Below are 18,448 nucleotides of genomic sequence, written 5' to 3' on the forward strand. Positions count from 1 at the left end.
TGTTTATTTTTATACAATTAAAACCTATAATATATGAATCTTTTATATCTCTATTATATACAAATTAGAATAACCACATTAAATGAATTATTTTTCAATGAGAGATAGTATTTTATAAGTTTTTTTGAGTCATGATGTTGTAGGTGAAAAATATTTATTAGCTTTTGTCAGGAATGATGACTAACTATTTTAAATAGAATTTTATTTCTAAATCATATTTTCTTCACATTTTTTGAAAAAAAATTCAGGATAATTTTTTAAAGAATTTTTCTTTAACATCTTATTCATTTAATCTATCTGTTTAATCTTTATTTGTAAATTAAATGATACAAGGTTACATTTTAAAATAATTTATTTTCAAAAAGTGCTTCAGCGCATAAAGATGAGGGCAATATTTGTTCCTTGTTGCAAAGATCAAGGATTTTGTCAATTGGAGCATAATAGCATATTATTATGCCTTGGGTTAATTCAATCGGATTACAATTAAAGAGTATATTTCAGTCAAAAAAAATCAAAGTGTATATTACTGAAACGACAACCACCCAAATTGGTCCTATTGGTGTGAAGATAAAGCTTGTAATCTGTGAGTATGTTTTTAATGGCAGCCTCTCACATAATCTTAGCTTCCGGAACACATTTTATTACTCAAAGACATTCCAGAATATAATTGCCGAATGCATATAATTCCAGAACTAAAACAGGAAAGAAAATATAGGAGCACCGATGTTACACAGTGTAATGTTAGTAAGGTTAAGAAAAATGGGAAGGGGTGTGAAAAGTAATATAAGCGTGCTAATAGCAATTACCATAACAGTATATGGAGTAATTCGTATAACTTATACGGATTGATAATTCATATGATTTATATGAATTATCAATCCGTATATTTTATATGAATTACCAATTTATATGATACAAATCAAAGTTGTAAATGAAAAAAATTAACTTTATCTGTCATTGTATTATAATATCCACCATGACGACAACCACGAATGGTGTAAATGAATCACTGAGACAATACATCTCAACCAAACCAACCACAATGTGGAATAAGGAGCTTGGCAAAAAAAAAATGCAATTGAATGGTGTAAAGAAAACAAAGAAGGAAGGAATGAAGAAGAAGTAAATGGGGATAAGGTTAGAATTTTAAAAATTATATTGGCTGTAGAAAAAATGTGCTGGATGTAGGAAGAAAAATCCTAGGCTTGAAATCAAGCCCATCAACACAGGCATGCAACTAAAGACTGTACCTTCAGTTAAACCCCACTTAATGAATGCACTTGTTTTTATTGTTTTTATATATAAAATAAAATAAGGATAATTTTAAATGGTAGGGCTTAATAAAAAGAAAAGGTGGCATTGTGATTTGTATTGTGCATGTTGTTAATGGTGTTGAATGAGGATTTGATATCAAAATTACTTAATTTATAATATAAAAAAAATACTTTTAGATGATTTTTGTCAATCCACACGAGTCTGTAAGTGTTATGATAGTTACATGGACAATAAAATAGAATATATATGAACATGTGATGGAATAGATTAATGAGGTGTGATAAGATATCGGAATAAAATAAAATACAACTTTTATATTATTACTTGGCTATTTTAAAAGCAAATAAAATCGAATTTGTATTCTATTATTTAAAGGTTAAATCAAACAATACCGGGGTTAATAAATAATAAATTAATTCTATTTTATGACTTAAATTATAAAAGGTAAAAATAAAAGTATTTTACGAAATTAAATATATTTTATTAATACAAGCAACTAGTCTTCCGTAACATGATAAATCAATACTTAATGTTTTTCTAGATTGAAAAAGATAATCATGTTTAGTACTTCTCTCAAACAATTCAAAATTCAATATTATGAATTATATAAGATTCAAAAATCAAATATTTCTGAATAAAGATACATGTGATAAACGTATTTTATCAAATTAATTATATTTCATTCCAAAATACTTATAAAAATAATGATAATAATAATTAATATAATTTTATTTAAAATTCCATTCAATTTTATCAATTTCAAACATGTACTAAATTGATACAACACAATGAAAAGAAAGCTGCCGTAGTGAAACATTACTTTTATAATGATACTATTTTTGACTTTAGTAACAAAGCACAATGATACTAGTACCAGATACAATGGCATTGACTTCGTAAATATACTTACCGTAGAAGGTTGCTTCATGCCTATCACTAATTTGAAGAGTAGGTTAATTTATAACCTTCATTCAAGAACAAGGAATGAGTCTTATAAAAATTTAGTGGACATGTCCCCCAAAAAAGTGGATATCGATCGCCTAGCAGGAGGCTCAGTCTCTGTGAATATCCTTTGATGATGTAATCTGATTATTATACTCAAAATAAATGAACACATCATGTTAGATATATGTGCTATATATACGTGACAATTTTCAATTTGAAAATGTTAGATTTTACATTTTTTTTATTGCGAACTGCGAAGGAATCATTAAGCTAAGCGGTGTTAGCATGCAACAACTACAAGGTACGTGGTTGGAAATGGTTGAAGGGTTTTGACAAAATTTAGAGTAAGGTTTTATTTTGATCCGTACGTAACTTAACCTTAATGTTTAACAACTGCATGTCTTGTCCTTGGGGCTGATTCAAGCCTTGAATTGGGCTGCTGATTTAGGTTTGACACACATGGTATTTGAGATGGATTACAAACTAGTTGTGGACAAGATCAAATGTCCTCAGTCGTTTGTTTGAACTGAGTCCATGTTCGATCCATTATAACGTGGTATCTGAGATGGCTTTTTTATCCCTTTATCCTAACTTTAGAGTAGAGTTTGTGCAGAGAAAAACCAATCTAATTCTTCTCTCTTGCAAGGATAGCTACTAATTCTGCTAGTCCCAAGTTTTATCATCAAATTTCCTCTTTGTATTTTCCAGTTAATTATCAATTAAATGGCTTGATATTGCTTCTGTCAAAAAAAAAATAATACAGTATTCTCTCGAACTTGGGTCCCAATAAATAGTTTGTTTGTCACATTTTTTCATAGATTTTTTTACAATAAAAAACAAAAAACATGATATGTCTAATTCAACCAATCTAAATTTAAATGATATATTTGACTGACATGCATCTATAAAATGGTTATTACAAAAAGAGTGTATTTTTTTATCTATAAAAACTAAAGATAATGTTAGGATGTATAACAACTAACACATCCTACTATAGTGTATATTATATTTGTTTATGGTATACAAGATTTTTATATTTGATATTATCTGTCCTTTTATGGAGATTAAAAATCAATGAAAAAATTGAATTAAATGCTACCTAAAATCTAAACTATTGAGAGAACATAATTCAAATAGTGGCAGTAAAAAAAAGTCAAATGGTGAAATAAATTATGAAATTATCTCAATTTTGTTTTTAGATTAGTGTTAGTATCATTTCCATGTCAAATTCTCTTGTATAACTAAGGGAAGATTCTTCTAGTGCATTAATCCCTCAATTGATTATCACTAACTGTTTGGTTTTGGTTTTGGTTTTGGTTTAATTTTTATTGGGTCGAGAATTAATACACTGATTATATCAATTATAGACAAGTCCTAATATTGTGAATATATATATATATATATATATATATATATATATATATATATATATATATATATATATATATATATATATATATATATATATATATATATATATATATATATATATACACAGAGAGAGGAAGGATGAATTTAATTTAAATACTTTAATAATATAAAGAATTTTTACACTATTTAGTCTCAATTTATTCAATTAAAACACAGTTTTATTTTCTTGAAAGAAAAAAAAAACTAGTCATGCATAATAAAAGTTTTACATTTTCTCATTCTATATGACTTATTAATTTTTAACATTGCTTCTTTGATTAATACATTCAAACAAAAAAAAATCATTATTTTTTAAAATTAAAAACAACAATACCTAAATGAGAATTTTCAAAGTCTCAACCCAAGGGGGCAACATATACGTGTTTCTATGATATTACTGTTAGTTGAGTTGAGACGTTTAGGTGTGCCAATTCCCCAGACCTTTGTGCTGACCTTTGATTGTGGCTTAAGAAAAACGGAATTAAAATGAAGAAGTCCTAATTTCACATAAGGTCCCCACTTGGACCCAAATCAGAGTAATTTGGGTATTTTACCTCTTGACCATTTGCCCCTGTCAACACTCCAACTCAATCAACCAGTCCAATCTTCCTAGATTATCGCCACATTCCATGATAGTAAAATTACAAAGACACCCTTGTTGCATACAATACTTGTGCTACATCCATTGTTATTAGGCTTGGGTCTTAAGACTCTTAGTGCATTATTCTCACTTAGGTAACGAGTACATCTGGTATCACATATTACATGTTTACTTATTTAGTTAACGATCATATAAGTAAATATTAAATTTTAATTAATGATAAAGACTTAAGATAAAACTTTTAAAATATTAAGAATCTAACTCGAAGGAAAAATTTATTAGTGACCTAATATAAAAACTAGATATATATTAGGGATCAAAAACATATTTAAGCATAAAATCATATAAGATCTGGAAAAACTTTTGGTTTACTTTAGACTATTTTGAGCATGATATCAAAATTGAATTAATTATTTCATTCTTTTGCCTTATATAGTTCTCAATTTTTCAACGAATGAAATTTCTTTAATTAAAACATAGTGTGACATAGTTGACAAATATATTTATTCCTTATCTATGGTCAAGAATTTGATCTCATATTTTATGTGAGTGGAAAAAATATTTGTTAAAAAAGATCAATCCCTTATATATCCTTTAAATTAATCTAAGTATCTCAAGGAATTAATTTTGAACTCTCTCGATCAAAGAATATCCTAGTTTCATAAAAAAATACTAAAACTCCAAAGTAATACATATTACTTACATTTTTCTAATGCTAAATTCTGTACTTAATTAAGAAACAACATTTACTAAATAAAATATCAAAATATAATAAATATATAAAAATTGATTATAATATTAAATTGAGTAAATTACACTCGCACTCCTCTATTTTTTTATAATTGCACTCGACACCCCTCATTTTTTCACCTTACAAAAACTTCCCTTAATTGTTTAACTTGCATTACACTCAGCCCTTCCCCCTCCTAAATATTGTTTAATAATTTAATAGAAAGTAAACACATGTTAATCACATGACTTTTAATGAAAATTTATGTCTAAAATACCTCTATCTTCTTCCTTCTAACTCCATAAAAGACATGACATCATTTTCAACCTATAAATATTTTAACACTCCTTCTTCTTTTTCTTTTTTTCTCTAATTGAATGTAACAACTTTTTGTTGAACGTGAACCTACTTTGTTGGTACGCATGTGTTAACACCCTTCCTTCTTCTTTTTAGTTCAATTTTGTGTATGTGTGTGTGTGTGTGTTGGATCGTTTGATTGTTGTGTTTTTGTTGGATGTATTCGCAGCAATATCTATTGATTGAATATGGTTCTTTACTTCAAATTTTAGTATTTTGCTTCTGCATTTGTGTTTTTAACTCCTTTCTTTGAAATATTTATTTTTGATGGTTAGGTGTTTGATATAATGTCTCAATCAAGAGTTACATCTTCTTCAAGTGTTAACAACAATGAAGTTAAATATTAAAGAAGAAACTGTTATTACCTTAAGAAAGGTTCATTCACATGGTCAATTGTTAATTTGTTATTGAGTATTTAATAAAGATTTTAGAACAATTTCGTCTCACATGTTTCAATTGACATTGGTTAACGATGTTAATTTTAATTGACATTAGTTAACAATGTTAACAGAATGAGCATAAAAGTAATGTAAAAAAGGAAGGAATATCGGGTGCAATTTAAAAAAACACAAAAAATGTAAATGTAATTTACTCTATTAAATTTTATCATATGTCATAATTCAGTTTAAATTTCAGACAGGTTAAAATTATTTTAAGTTTTCTATAATACATTCAATAAAGGATATTTCAAGGACTACAATAATTTAATAATTTAATATGATTGAGAGATAAATTTTTCCTTTAATATATGATGAGAAGTTGGATTCTCAAGTTTGTGGGGATAGAAAAAATTGTTAGAAATTAATTCCTAAAATAAATCTCAACATATAGAGAAATTAATATTTAATTTTCGACCAAAAGATATTTTAAGTTTACATAATAAAACATTTATTTTGAGGGTTTTTTTCAAAAGAAATAGTAGAATTCTAATAAAAGAAGGTTTACAACAGCACAAACATGTATTTTAAGGCAATAGTTGTGCTGATTGGCTTGCAAAACAGGGAGCTATGTATGATAAAAAAATTGTCATTGTGGATGTTTGTCCCACTAGTTTGAACTGAAAGTGTTAGCTGATGCCCTAGGTGTCTTCTTCACTAGGAACAACTAGTTGATTATTTTTTTCTCTTCTATCTTTATTTTTCCTAGTATAAAAAAACATGTATTCTAAGTTAAAATTTATGCACTTGCCATTGGATGTAATTTAATTCGTAAAATCTGAAAACCAAACTAAATTAAACAAGAAAACATGAGTCAAGCGGGTAGCTTATTTGGTTGAGTATGATAACTATTATAAATTTCTAATAATATTTTTTATTCTTACCAATAAAAAAATTTAATTATACAATTGATCTTTTAATTATATTTCAAGGTTCAATTTGGTCCCTCAATTATTAAAAGGTTTAATTTAGTCCCTCAATTATTTAAAGGATTTTAATTAGGTCTCTCAATTATTTGAAAGTTTAATTAGGTCTTTAATTATTTAAAACATTACAATTATGTTCTCTTCTATAATAAAATATAGGTTAAAGTGAAACTTTTATCCCTCTATTTTGTCAAATTCACAATTATAGTTCTCATATTTTTTAATTAAAATATTTCATCCTACTTTAAAAAATTTCACGATTTTAGTTTCTTGTTTTTTAATTAAAACATTTTATTTCCTAAATTTTAAAAATATGTAATTTTAATTTTTATGGTCAATTTCAAACGTTGATCTATGTACTTTATAAATGTTGATTGGCATATGCTTATTTATTATCCAAATGATAATTTTTAAAATTTATTTAATTGTTAACAAGCTTAATTTATATAAAAAAATTAAAAAAATACATAGTCAAGTCTCAAACTAATAAAGGGGACTAAAATCAATTTTTTTTTTAAAAGGTATGAGACAAAATGTCTCAATTAAAAAATAGGAAGATTAAAATACTAGATTTTTTAAAAGTAAAGAACAAAATGTCTTAAATAAAAAATATGAGATTAAAATCATGGATTTGAAAAAATAAGAAAGGAAAACGAAATTTGCATTTTAGCCTAAAATATATAAATTTTGATTGAATTTTTAATAATTAAGGAATCTAATTAAATTTTTTAAAAACAATTAATGAACCTGATTAAATTCTTTAATAGTTGAGCAACCTAATTAAACTTTTTAAAATGATTAAAGGAATTTATTAAATATTTTAATAATTGAACAACCCAATTAAATTTGTATGATAATTAAAGGGCTAATTATATAATAAAGCCATAAAAAAACAAGAAAACGTGATCATTTCGATTTTCAATTTATTTTTACAACAATTAAAGTATAAGAAATATATAAATTAGATCTTCAACACGTATTTATTGGACATTTGGATTTTGGATCCATCATCCCAAAGGGTATCTTTGTCCTCTGAGACCAAAGAGCCTTTCTGTTGTCTCGTTAGGTGCTGTCTCCGGCCAGCATCAGTTGGTGGTTCCGTTATGATGTGTACCTTCGTTACCTTTTCGGAGGAAACACCTTCGATATATCATCTAATCACAAACATTAATGCATTGTCTTGTTTTTTTTTTTTTTTGGTTTTGGTCTGATTTCATTTCCTTCAAATGGTTAATGATTTGTTTGAAAAAGTTTTAGTAATTAACAACACTCCTTTTGTTTTAGGTCTAAGAGACTTAAGACAGAAGAATAAAACAAAATAAAAAAGACTACACCATCTGGAAGCCCAGCATTAATCAACGAAAGGTCATACTATCAAAGTCTTCAATTAGAAAATCAGTCAGAACGGAAATTTCTTTGATTTTTTATTTATTTATTATCTGAAGCCCCACTAATAAAGAGGTGGTTAAATAACTAATCTCTAATCGTAGCTTAGAAAACAAGCAAAGGAATTAAAAATTTATATTAGAAGGAAAAGTCCCTCCCCTATTTTTCTGTCAATTGGGGAAACACAAAACAGGCACACACACACAAACAAATATATACGATTGATTTTAAAAATAAAAGGATTAAACATGGTGTGTTAATTAATTAACAACCTAAACTATTAATTATATAGGTAAACTTACTTAACATCTACGTACTATCACTTATTGCTCCTTGGTCCTTGCAAGATTATTTTATCCTTAAATATAGTATGGAAACATCTTGCTAAAAAAACGATAAAATATTTTAAACAGGGACATGTTGTTTATTTTTTATTTTTAAGTAAAGTGCATAAGAAGTGTTTTAATTTACTACGGAAGTGAATTTGATTTTAGTGTTAATGGTTGATGTAATTTTTAAATGATTAGGTTTTCAAAATCTTAAACAATTTCTGGTAATTATCTTTAGAAAAAATCTTGTACAGTATAATTATTATGAATTTTATTAAATATTAATTTCTAGATATGATTTCATTAAACACAAACAAAATTATTAATTAAATAATTAATTTTATAAAAAACATTTAATTAAATATTATTTTATAACTAATGTAATCATGGATCAGTTGACATGGAATATTTATAACTGAACTAAGAGTGTTGAGTTGAAATTAAAAAATACGTAGTTGTGTTCAAAATTGTTAAAGAAAATTTACTGTTAACAATTTTAACTATGTACTAATAATATAGAGAGTAGTTTTATACTATTATTTAATAAAAAATGATCATTTATAATATGTTTGTTAACTTTTTTTTATTAAAATTTAGAGTATATAATGTGAACAACACTTGTGATTTGACTTGAGTAATTTGAAACATTCAAAAGTTATATATTTTTTTACAAGAAAAGACCATGTCTGTTGGCGTCCCTATTATCTGACTAGTTCCTCGTACACTCCACACTATCCGTTTGTGAATATAGCAAATAGTTTCACCAATTCTTGTTCTACTTAACTAAATCAAATCCTTCACAACCTTAATCCCATTTTCCTCACAACCACACAATGGGTTCCGAAGTAGTAGAAGAACCAACGGAAACGACGTCGTTGAGTTCCCCCCGAAAAATTCAAACCAACGACGCTCCCACCGCAAACTGTCACGTGTCCGTTACTCCCACCACGCTCTCAATCGTGCAGCCACATTCACTTCTCCCAAAGCCAGTGCCTCCAACAACCACTTATTCTCCAAACGACGTCGTCGTTTCCTCCTCCGCCACATTCGCAAAATTCCTCCGCCAGCGCCGCAACGACCTGTCGTCCGCGATCAGCAAGGGGATCTCCACGCTGAAGCACTCCATCAACGACCAAAACGACTGCAACTGCGTGACGGAGTTCAACCTCTCGGGGCTAAAGGTCTTTGTGACGGTGGAAAACAAAAACGACGCGTCGTTTGCGCGGGGAAGAATGAGAATCAGCTTCTTCTCGCGCTCCAACTGCAGAGAGTGTTGCGCAGTGCGAAGGTTCTTCAGAGAGAGAGCGTTGAGGTTCGTCGAGATAAACGTCGACGTTTTCGCGGAGCGGGAGAAGGAGCTGAGAGAGAGAACGGGGAGCGCGACGGTGCCGAAGATCTTCTTCGGCGAGAAACTGATCGGAGGCTTGGTGGAGCTGAACGCGCTGAGGAAGGACGGCGGCGAGGAGTTGGAGAGGAGGCTGACGGCGGCGGTAGGCGAGGGGCCGTCGGCGCCGGCGTACGGATTCGACGAGGCGGCGGAGGTGGAGGAGGAGGAGGAGGAGGAGGAGGAGATTGGGAGGGTAGTTAGGGTTTTGAGGCAGAGGTTGCCGATTCAGGATCGGTGGATGAAGATGAAGATTGCGAGGAACTGCTTCGCGGGGAGCGAGTTGGTGGAGCTTCTCGTTCGACACCATGGCTGTGCTCCTTCCAAGGTACGTTGAGTTTGAGTTCCTTTTTTTTATTTTTATTTTAAAATTTAAGTCGGTTCAAGTGAAAATGAATTTTGTTTGATAGCGAAATTTGAAAATTCTTAATATGCAGAATCAACTCATTATTACGAGTGATAGAGATTAGAGAGTTTAATCATTCATAATAATTTATTAATTATTATTTTTAATATTTAATTAAAATTATATTTAATGCTATTATTTTTAATTCGTTACCGTTGTGAAAATTAAGCTCATATTTTTATACTTCTATCACATTGTGTATTTACTTATTTTTATATTTTTTTCTTATCCCTTTTCTTGTTTATAAAATTATTGTAAACCAATAATATGAAAATAGCTTATCTCATATTTTAAAATAAATTTAGTTAGAATACATTATTAAAAAAATTCAATATTTTTATCTCAAAAAATTATCATGAGCGATGTTTTTAATAAACTACTTTAAAATTAGTATTTAAAAATAATTTTAATTAATTTAAATATAAAAATCTCACGGCTTTGATTTGACATTTTGACTTTGAGAAGGTAATTTTTTTAATGTTTAAAAATAATATTTGACATTTTGTCTTACGCGTTAATATTAGTTCATGAATAATAAATAAAAACATTATGAATCAAAAGCGTTAACATAAGTTTGCTAGTGTTTGTTGAAATTAAGGAATGTATTAGAATTAGGATTTCAATTTTTTTTTTAAAAAGGTCTTCGGATATTCAGTTAGGATTTTTAAATGATATAAATAAATTTTATGGTATTCAATAAAAAAATTTAACTTTTTTTTAAAGAAGTACAATAAAATTCGATGATATTCAACTAAAATTTTTTATAGCTTAAAAAAAGTGTTAATATTAAAAAATATAATTAATGTTTGCATTATATATCAATGTTAATTATATTTTTCTTATATTAACTATGTTCATCATTTACTTGATACAATATTTTTGATGTTGTTATCCTGATAACTTAATAATTCTCTTACAAATTTTCTACTCTCATCACTCTCTTCCTGTTTAAACTTATTATTGCATTATATTTAAACATATCATTGGATTTATGGTGAAGTAATTATATTAATTGGAAAAAAAATTAGAAAATCAGTATATAATTTTAAATCTATTATTCAAATCTAAAAATAAGAATAAAAAAATGTTATTATAAAAAGAGTTAGTATAAAAGGACCTAAAGTTAGAGACAATATAATTATTAAAAGATTAAAAAAATTATATTAATTTTTTTTTTTACTATACCTCGTCATTTCTTATTAATTTTTTCACTAACTCTTATAATTTTAAATATATTTTTAAAAATTCACATATTTCTTTTAAATCTTATATATTTATAAAGTCATTTTAAATCCTTTAAATTTTTTTGATATAAATCTATTATATTTCAAACTATCATAATATCTTGTAAAAAAAATATAAATCATAATGTTCCTATACAATCTTTAAAATTCATAAAAAAAAATTATATTAAAATAATTTTTTAAAATCTTAATCCAACACCTCCCTAATTTGATGTTAATTAATTTGGTAATACTAAACAAGAACTTTCTGTTTATTTTGAACTTTTATTAGTGTCTTTTCATTTTAATTTATATTTTGGTAACAAGATTTTATAATGGGTCCCGTTATTTTTTTTGTTATTAATTTTATAATTGATATTTTGTTATATTTCGGTTTAAATAAATAATTTAGTTAATAAATTTTTATATAAATGGAAAGTTATTCATAAACTAAAGTGCAACTGTTATTAAAACAAAAAAATAATTTATAAAAATTATAAACTACTTCCGTAAATGTAAATAAGTTTTTTCAAATATTCCCAAAGCTTTATTTTTATTATTTGTCGTTTCATTTAATGCACGTATAACATGTGTGCTTTCTTAGGAACTATGAAGTTAAGATCTAACATTTTTTTTAATAAACTAACAACTAACAGATAAAAAAAAATATCCAACATGATTTTTTTATGTTTTTTTAATGTTTAAAAATAATATTTGACATTTTGTCTTAAGCGTTAATATTTGTTCATGAATAATAAATAAAAACATTATGAATCAAAAGCGTTAACATAAGTTTGCTGGTGTTTGTTGAAATTAAGGAATGTATTAGAATTAGGATTTCAATTTTATTTTTTTTTAAAAAGGTCTTCGGATATTCAGTTAGGATTTTTAAATGATATAAATAAATTTTATGGTATTGAATCAAAATTTTTAACTTTTTTTTAAAGAAGTACAATAAAATCTGATGATATTCAACTAAAATTTTTTATAACTTAAAAAAAGTGTTAATATTCAAAAATATAATTAATATTTGTATTATGTATCAAATGTTAATTATATTTTTCTTATATTAACTATGTTCATCATTTACTTGATACAATATTTTTGATGTTGTTATCCTTAATTTTGTTATTTTGGTAATTTAATAATTTTCTTACAAATTTTATACTCTCATCACTCTCTTTCCGTTTAAACTTATTATTGCATCATATTTAAACATATCATTGGATTTATCATATCATTGGATTTATCGTGAAGTAATTATATTAATTGAAAAAAAAAATCAGAAAATCAGTATATAATTTAAAATCTATTATTCAAATTTAAAAGTAAGAATAAAAAAATGTTATTATAAAAAGAGTTAGTATAGAAGGACCTAAAGTTAGAGACAATATAATTATTAAAAAATTAAAAAAATTATATTAGTTTTACTTTTTTTTATCCAAATCTCGTTATTTTTTATTAATTTTTTCACTAACTCTTATAATTTTAAATATATTTTTAAAAATTCACATATTTCTTTTAAATCTTATATATCTATAAAGTCATTTTAAATCCTTTAAATTTTTTTATATAAATCTATTATATTTCAAACTATCATAATATCTTGTAAAAAAAATATAAATCGTAAGTTTCCTACATAATCTTTAAAATTCATAAAAAAATTTATGTTAAAATAATTTTTTAAAATGTTAATCCAATACCTCCCTAATTTGATGTTACTTAACAATTAAGGATTAATTTGGTAATACTAAAAAAGAACTTTCTGTTTATTTTGAACTTTTATTGGTGTCTTTTCATTTTAATTTATATTTTGGTAACAAGATTTTATAATGGGTCCCGTTATTTTTTTTTGTTATTAATTTTATAATTGATATTTTGTTATATTTCGGTTTAAATAAATAATTTAGTTAATAAATTTTTATATAAATGCAAAGTTATTCATAAACTAAAGTGCAACTGTTATTAAAACAAAAAAATAATTTATAAAAATTATAAACTACTTCCGTAAATGTAAATAAGTTTTTTCAAATATTCCCAAAGCTTTATTTTTATTATTTGTCGTTTCATTTAATGCACGTATAACATGTGTGCTTTCTTAGGAACTATGAAGTTAAGATCTAACATTTTTTTTAATAAACTAACAACTAACAGATAAAAAAAAATATCCAACATGATTTTTTTATGTTTTTTGTTAATTTCTTCTCTATATAATATGAAGTATATTTTTTTGGTGTAATATGAAGTAATTTACCTGATGTGTTTTAAATAATTTAAATTACCCACACATTTTACAATTTTACATTCATATTAGGGACGGACATATGTTATATGAATGTAAAGTTACCAGTTATAAAAAAAATGTAAAATTACCTGATGTGTAATTACTTGATTTATAATTTGGCACATGACAGTAATAATTTCTAGTTTCTAAATATGATAGTATATTGCTTTTTAATGTTGCAATTTTGTTTCTCTAACTATAACGTATCCCCTTAATGGTTTTCATTCTAAAACAAATGTTTAGGCTGTTGAGATTGGAAAACAGTTATGCAAGAAGCACTTTATCCATCATGTTTTCGGGTAAGGAAAGAGCTTTTGAAACTAATGGAAGTATGAAACTCCAAGTGCACTTTAATTTTATTATTTCTTTTGCAGGGAAAATGATTTTGAGGAAGGAAATCACTTCTATAGATTCCTTGAGCACGAACCCCTTATCTCCAAATGCTTTAACTTCCGTGGTTCCACAAATGATAGTGAACCGAAGGCTGCAGCTGCAGTGTGTGATAGGCTTACCAAGATTATGTGTGCCATTCTTGAGTCTTATGCTTCTGAAGACAGGCGACATGTTGATTATATGGCCATTAGCAAAAGTGAAGAATTTCGAAGGTATGTCACATACAATACACTAAGTAGCTTGTGAATGCAAAACATTCTGAGGATTTACTCAATATGCATGTTGCAAGGCTGCATGACCTTTGTATCCCTGTGTACCACATCCCTGGGATTTGCTCATTCTAAGTTTATTTCTTGCTGACCTATAATTTTATCAGAGATTACATCCCTTTGTGAGTTAATTATGAATGCATTACATGGGACTTGACAAGTTCTTGGGCTATCTAATGACTGATTTTTTCTGTAAAATTGCAATCCAGTTTTATAGTTGACTCCATCAATTTTGATACTACTTAGCTTGATTGGTAAATTTAATTTCCAACGAGCAACTTAGAATGTATTAAGGCAAATGCCTGGATTTTTTGGCTCTGGGAATGTGATTCTTGGTGCCTATTTCCCACTTTTGAACTCTATCCTGTCTACATTACTACTTTATAATTTCTACATTACTTAAACATGAAAGGAATCTAGACTTTGTTACTGACAGCGGTGGCAAAATATTTTTCGTGATAATGAAGTAATGATTATAAAGCATGATACTGTGTTAACAGTATGAGTAGGAATACTTCCCAATAGAGCAGCTCTAACGAGATAAGTTCTTGTTGTCTCTGCAAAAGAAATAATTTTTGCCCTGCATCTGTGTCCACTGTCTTTGTAAGAATGTAGTTAACTTTATATCAAGTGCATGTACTTTTGATATACTTACAGAGAACATGATAAGAACAAAGTGCCAAAGGTAACATATTTTACATTCTAAAGTTAATTTTTTGTTTTCCTAACTTACAGGTATGTAAACATGACCCAAGATCTTCAGAGGGTGAATCTCTTGGAACTATCAGAAAACGAGACGCTTGCTTTCTTTATAAATTTGTACAATGCCATGATCATCCATGCTATGATTAGAGTAGGGTGTGAAGAAGGTGTAATTAATAGGAGATCCTTCTCTGATTTCCACTATTTGATTGGAGGGCATCCTTATTCTCTTGGTGCTATTAAAAATGGTATCCTCAGAAGCAATCAGAGGCCACCGTATTCCTTAATCAAGCCCTTTGGCACAGGAGACAGGCGCTTAGAGGTAAGTTGTCTTTCTATATATTATAGAGTTTGGATAATTTCATGTTGGTTATTAATGACCAAGTCAAATTAAGGACAACTTAAAAAATCAAGTTCCTTATATTCAAATGAAACAACGGCATATGGAATCTTGCTTTGCTAACATTAAATATAAATGCGTTGCAGAATTAACATAAGTATCTACATATCATTAATTAATTATTTTTAGATTTAGAGAACTTGATGGCAAGGAGACAGGGAACTGGGTCTAAATGTTGTCCTATAATTAAACCAATGCTGCAGCCTCAACTTGTGTGTTTTCCTAGTAAATTCCTTTCTCATAGTAATAACTTCTGTCATTAAGAAAGACTAACTTGTTCCCACCAATCTACAGCATGCTCTTGTCAAGATGGATCCGTTAGTTCACTTTGGACTTTGTAATGGCACGAAGTCAAGCCCAAAGGTGAGGTTTTTCTCATCCTATAGAGTTGCAGAAGAATTGAGAAGTGCTGCTAGAGAGTTTTTTGAGAATGATGGAATTGAGGTGGACTTGGAGAAGAGGACCATTCATCTCACTCCGATTTTCAAGTGGTAAGCACTAAGCAGTTTGTGAATTTCTGCAGTCTTGATTTTGATTTCCAATTTCTAGCAATCTGCTTAAGAATAAATGTTTGTATTGGCAGGCACTCTTCGGATTTCGGACAAGAGAGAAACATACTAAAGTGGATAATAAATTTCTTGGATGCAAATAAAGCAGGTCTTTTGACACATCTCTTAGGTGATGGTGGTCATGTTAATATCTCTTACATGAGTTATGACTGGTCAATAAATTCCTGAATTGTTGTGAACCGAATGATTCAACCCATCTAGCCGCTGAATTTACCAGATATTTGTTGTATATAACCCAGGTTTTGATTTAGTAACGAGTCAAAAAGGAGAGACTTTGATAGCTTTGATTGATAGTGATGCCAAAACATAAAATATAGATGACATATTACTTTTTGTATCGTATATTTTGTAAGCCAAAATCTGAGGCACATCAATGATATGCAGAAATTGTAGATCATACTGTTTTGGCAAAGGTAAATCTAAAGGAGCAGTTGAAGTGGGCAGAGTAAACACAAATTTTGTCATATATGTAGCTGTGGAAGTAGTAACATCTAGATGACAAGACCAAACTCACGAGTTTCTACTTGGTTGAGACTTGCACAGAATTTATATCAAAATTGAACTCTACTTTTATATCATGCGTATTCCATATGGTATCATCATACCAACCAACGTATATATTCCTAAATTGAAGTAAATTGCAGTTGTAGGAACTCCAAATACAATGGAATATATATATATATATATATATATATATATATATATATATATATATATATATATATATATATATATTCCATTTTTTTTGGAAAAAAGGAGAATTTAACTAGGTTTTAGTAGTTAAAGTTATCCCAACTTGGTTGGCATTCCAACAAACACAAGCAAGATATTGCAATGATTGGATTTAAAAAGCATAGAAAATTATTTAATTCACAAATAATCAATAATAATATAATAATATATGTGTGATTTCAGTAAAAAAAAATTAATACATGTGTGATTCATGCAAATTCGTGTTATACCCCTTCGTATCCATTGTTGTTTGTTATGAAATACAAGGGATGAAAGCATGTATCAAGCATCACCTTAATTTTTGTTAAAATACTAAGAGTTTAAGCAAAAGTTGAAAGGTGAGAATTGAAAAATTAACTAAAATTTTTTAAATTAGTTTATTAAATAATAAGTGTTTAATGAAGATAGCATTCAAACAACACTATTTAATTCACAAATAACCAATAATAATAATATATGTGTGATTTCAGTAAAAAAAAAAAGTAATATATGTGTTATTCATGCAAATTCGTGTCATACCCCTTCTTATCCATTATTGTTTGTTAAGAAATACAAAAGATGAAAGCATGTATCAAGTATCACCATAATTTTTGTTAAATTACTAAGAGTTTAAGCAAAAGTTGAAATGTGAGAACTGAATAATTAACTGAAAGTTTTTAAATTAGTTGATTAAATAATAAGCGTTCAATGAAAATAGCGTTCAAAAAACACTAAAAATTACTTAAAAGAACTTATTTATTGAACAGTTAAACAAAATTTTCAGTAAAAAAATTAAAAACTAACTAAAATGAATTGTTGAACAAAACCTAACCCTATTTTCTCTTTTTAATTCACAAATAATCAATAATATTAATACATGTTTGATTCGTATATATTCGTATTATACTCTTACGTATCAATTAACCCTATTTTCTTTCTTTTTAATTCACAAATAATCAATAATATTAATGCATGTTTGATTCGTGTATATTCGTACTATACTCCTATGTATCAATTATTTTCTCTCTAAAGTCAATACTGGTTCTAAAAAGAACTTCTAAAGCGAGATATCCACCTTAGAGAGAGAAACAATGAGTTATATGCATCTTGAGAAAATTAAGGGGATAAATTTCTATTTTGTACATATTAGAATTTATGAACACTCTTGCACGTTTGGCTTTTGTCCAGAGTATCATTTGTTACTTGAAACTTGAGAGCTGCCAGAGTTTACTCTTTCCTGTTGGGACATCTCTTAATTTATTGGAAGCAATAACAAAATCCTGCTTATGACATAGAAAAACAGGAGTTGGACAGTGAAGCACTTGTTGCTAGATCATAATAATTACACAAATTTGAGCTGTACCTTTTCTGTTAAAATAGCCATGTTAAGTTTAATTAACCATCCAAAACACCATTATTAAAAACGTTCACCATCTTTAATTAATTGCTGCATAAGAGAAGTTATAATGGCAAGCTTCAAAATTTTGAGGGTTATTATAATATCCATCATCCTAACCCACCAAGAATCATTCTTGGCCAATGCGACGTCGTATTCAAGAAAGAGCCTTGTGCCAGCTTTGTACGTTTTTGGTGATTCCACCGTAGATGCTGGAAACAACAACAATCTTAACACACCTGCTAAGGCAAATGTGTTTCCCTATGGCATAGACTTTAATAGCTGCTCCACAGGGACATTAATTGCAAAACAACA

The 18,448-nt window shown here is 27.6% G+C and overlaps 1 protein-coding gene across 1 annotated transcript; it reads left to right on the forward strand.

The window, feature by feature from the left end:
• The first annotated feature begins 8,969 nt into the window (after window positions 1–8,969).
• LOC100794983 (uncharacterized) lies at window positions 8,970–16,368 on the forward strand. The gene is made up of 6 exons (XM_003556566.5): window positions 8,970–10,108; window positions 13,937–13,992; window positions 14,068–14,298; window positions 15,091–15,379; window positions 15,752–15,948; window positions 16,041–16,368. Exons 1-6 carry the CDS (start codon window positions 9,230–9,232, stop codon window positions 16,192–16,194), a joined length of 1,806 nt encoding a protein of 601 aa, XP_003556614.1. The 5' UTR covers window positions 8,970–9,229; the 3' UTR covers window positions 16,195–16,368.
• Window positions 16,369–18,448: the final 2,080 nt, after the last annotated feature.

Source organism: Glycine max, chromosome 20 (assembly GCF_000004515.6).
Source record: "Glycine max cultivar Williams 82 chromosome 20, Glycine_max_v4.0, whole genome shotgun sequence".
Classification (NCBI taxonomy): domain Eukaryota; kingdom Viridiplantae; phylum Streptophyta; class Magnoliopsida; order Fabales; family Fabaceae; genus Glycine; species Glycine max.

Bases quoted from the DNA above. Each gene is read 5' to 3' on its own strand.
- LOC100794983 (XM_003556566.5), top strand. From the start codon at position 9,230: ATGGGTTCCGAAGTAGTAGAAGAACCAACGGAAACGACGTCGTTGAGT. The intron at 14,299-15,090 runs GTATGTCACATA...CCTAACTTACAG, and splicing joins AAAAGTGAAGAATTTCGAAG to GTATGTAAACATGACCCAAG. The intron at 15,949-16,040 runs GTAAGCACTAAG...TTGTATTGGCAG, and splicing joins CTCACTCCGATTTTCAAGTG to GCACTCTTCGGATTTCGGAC.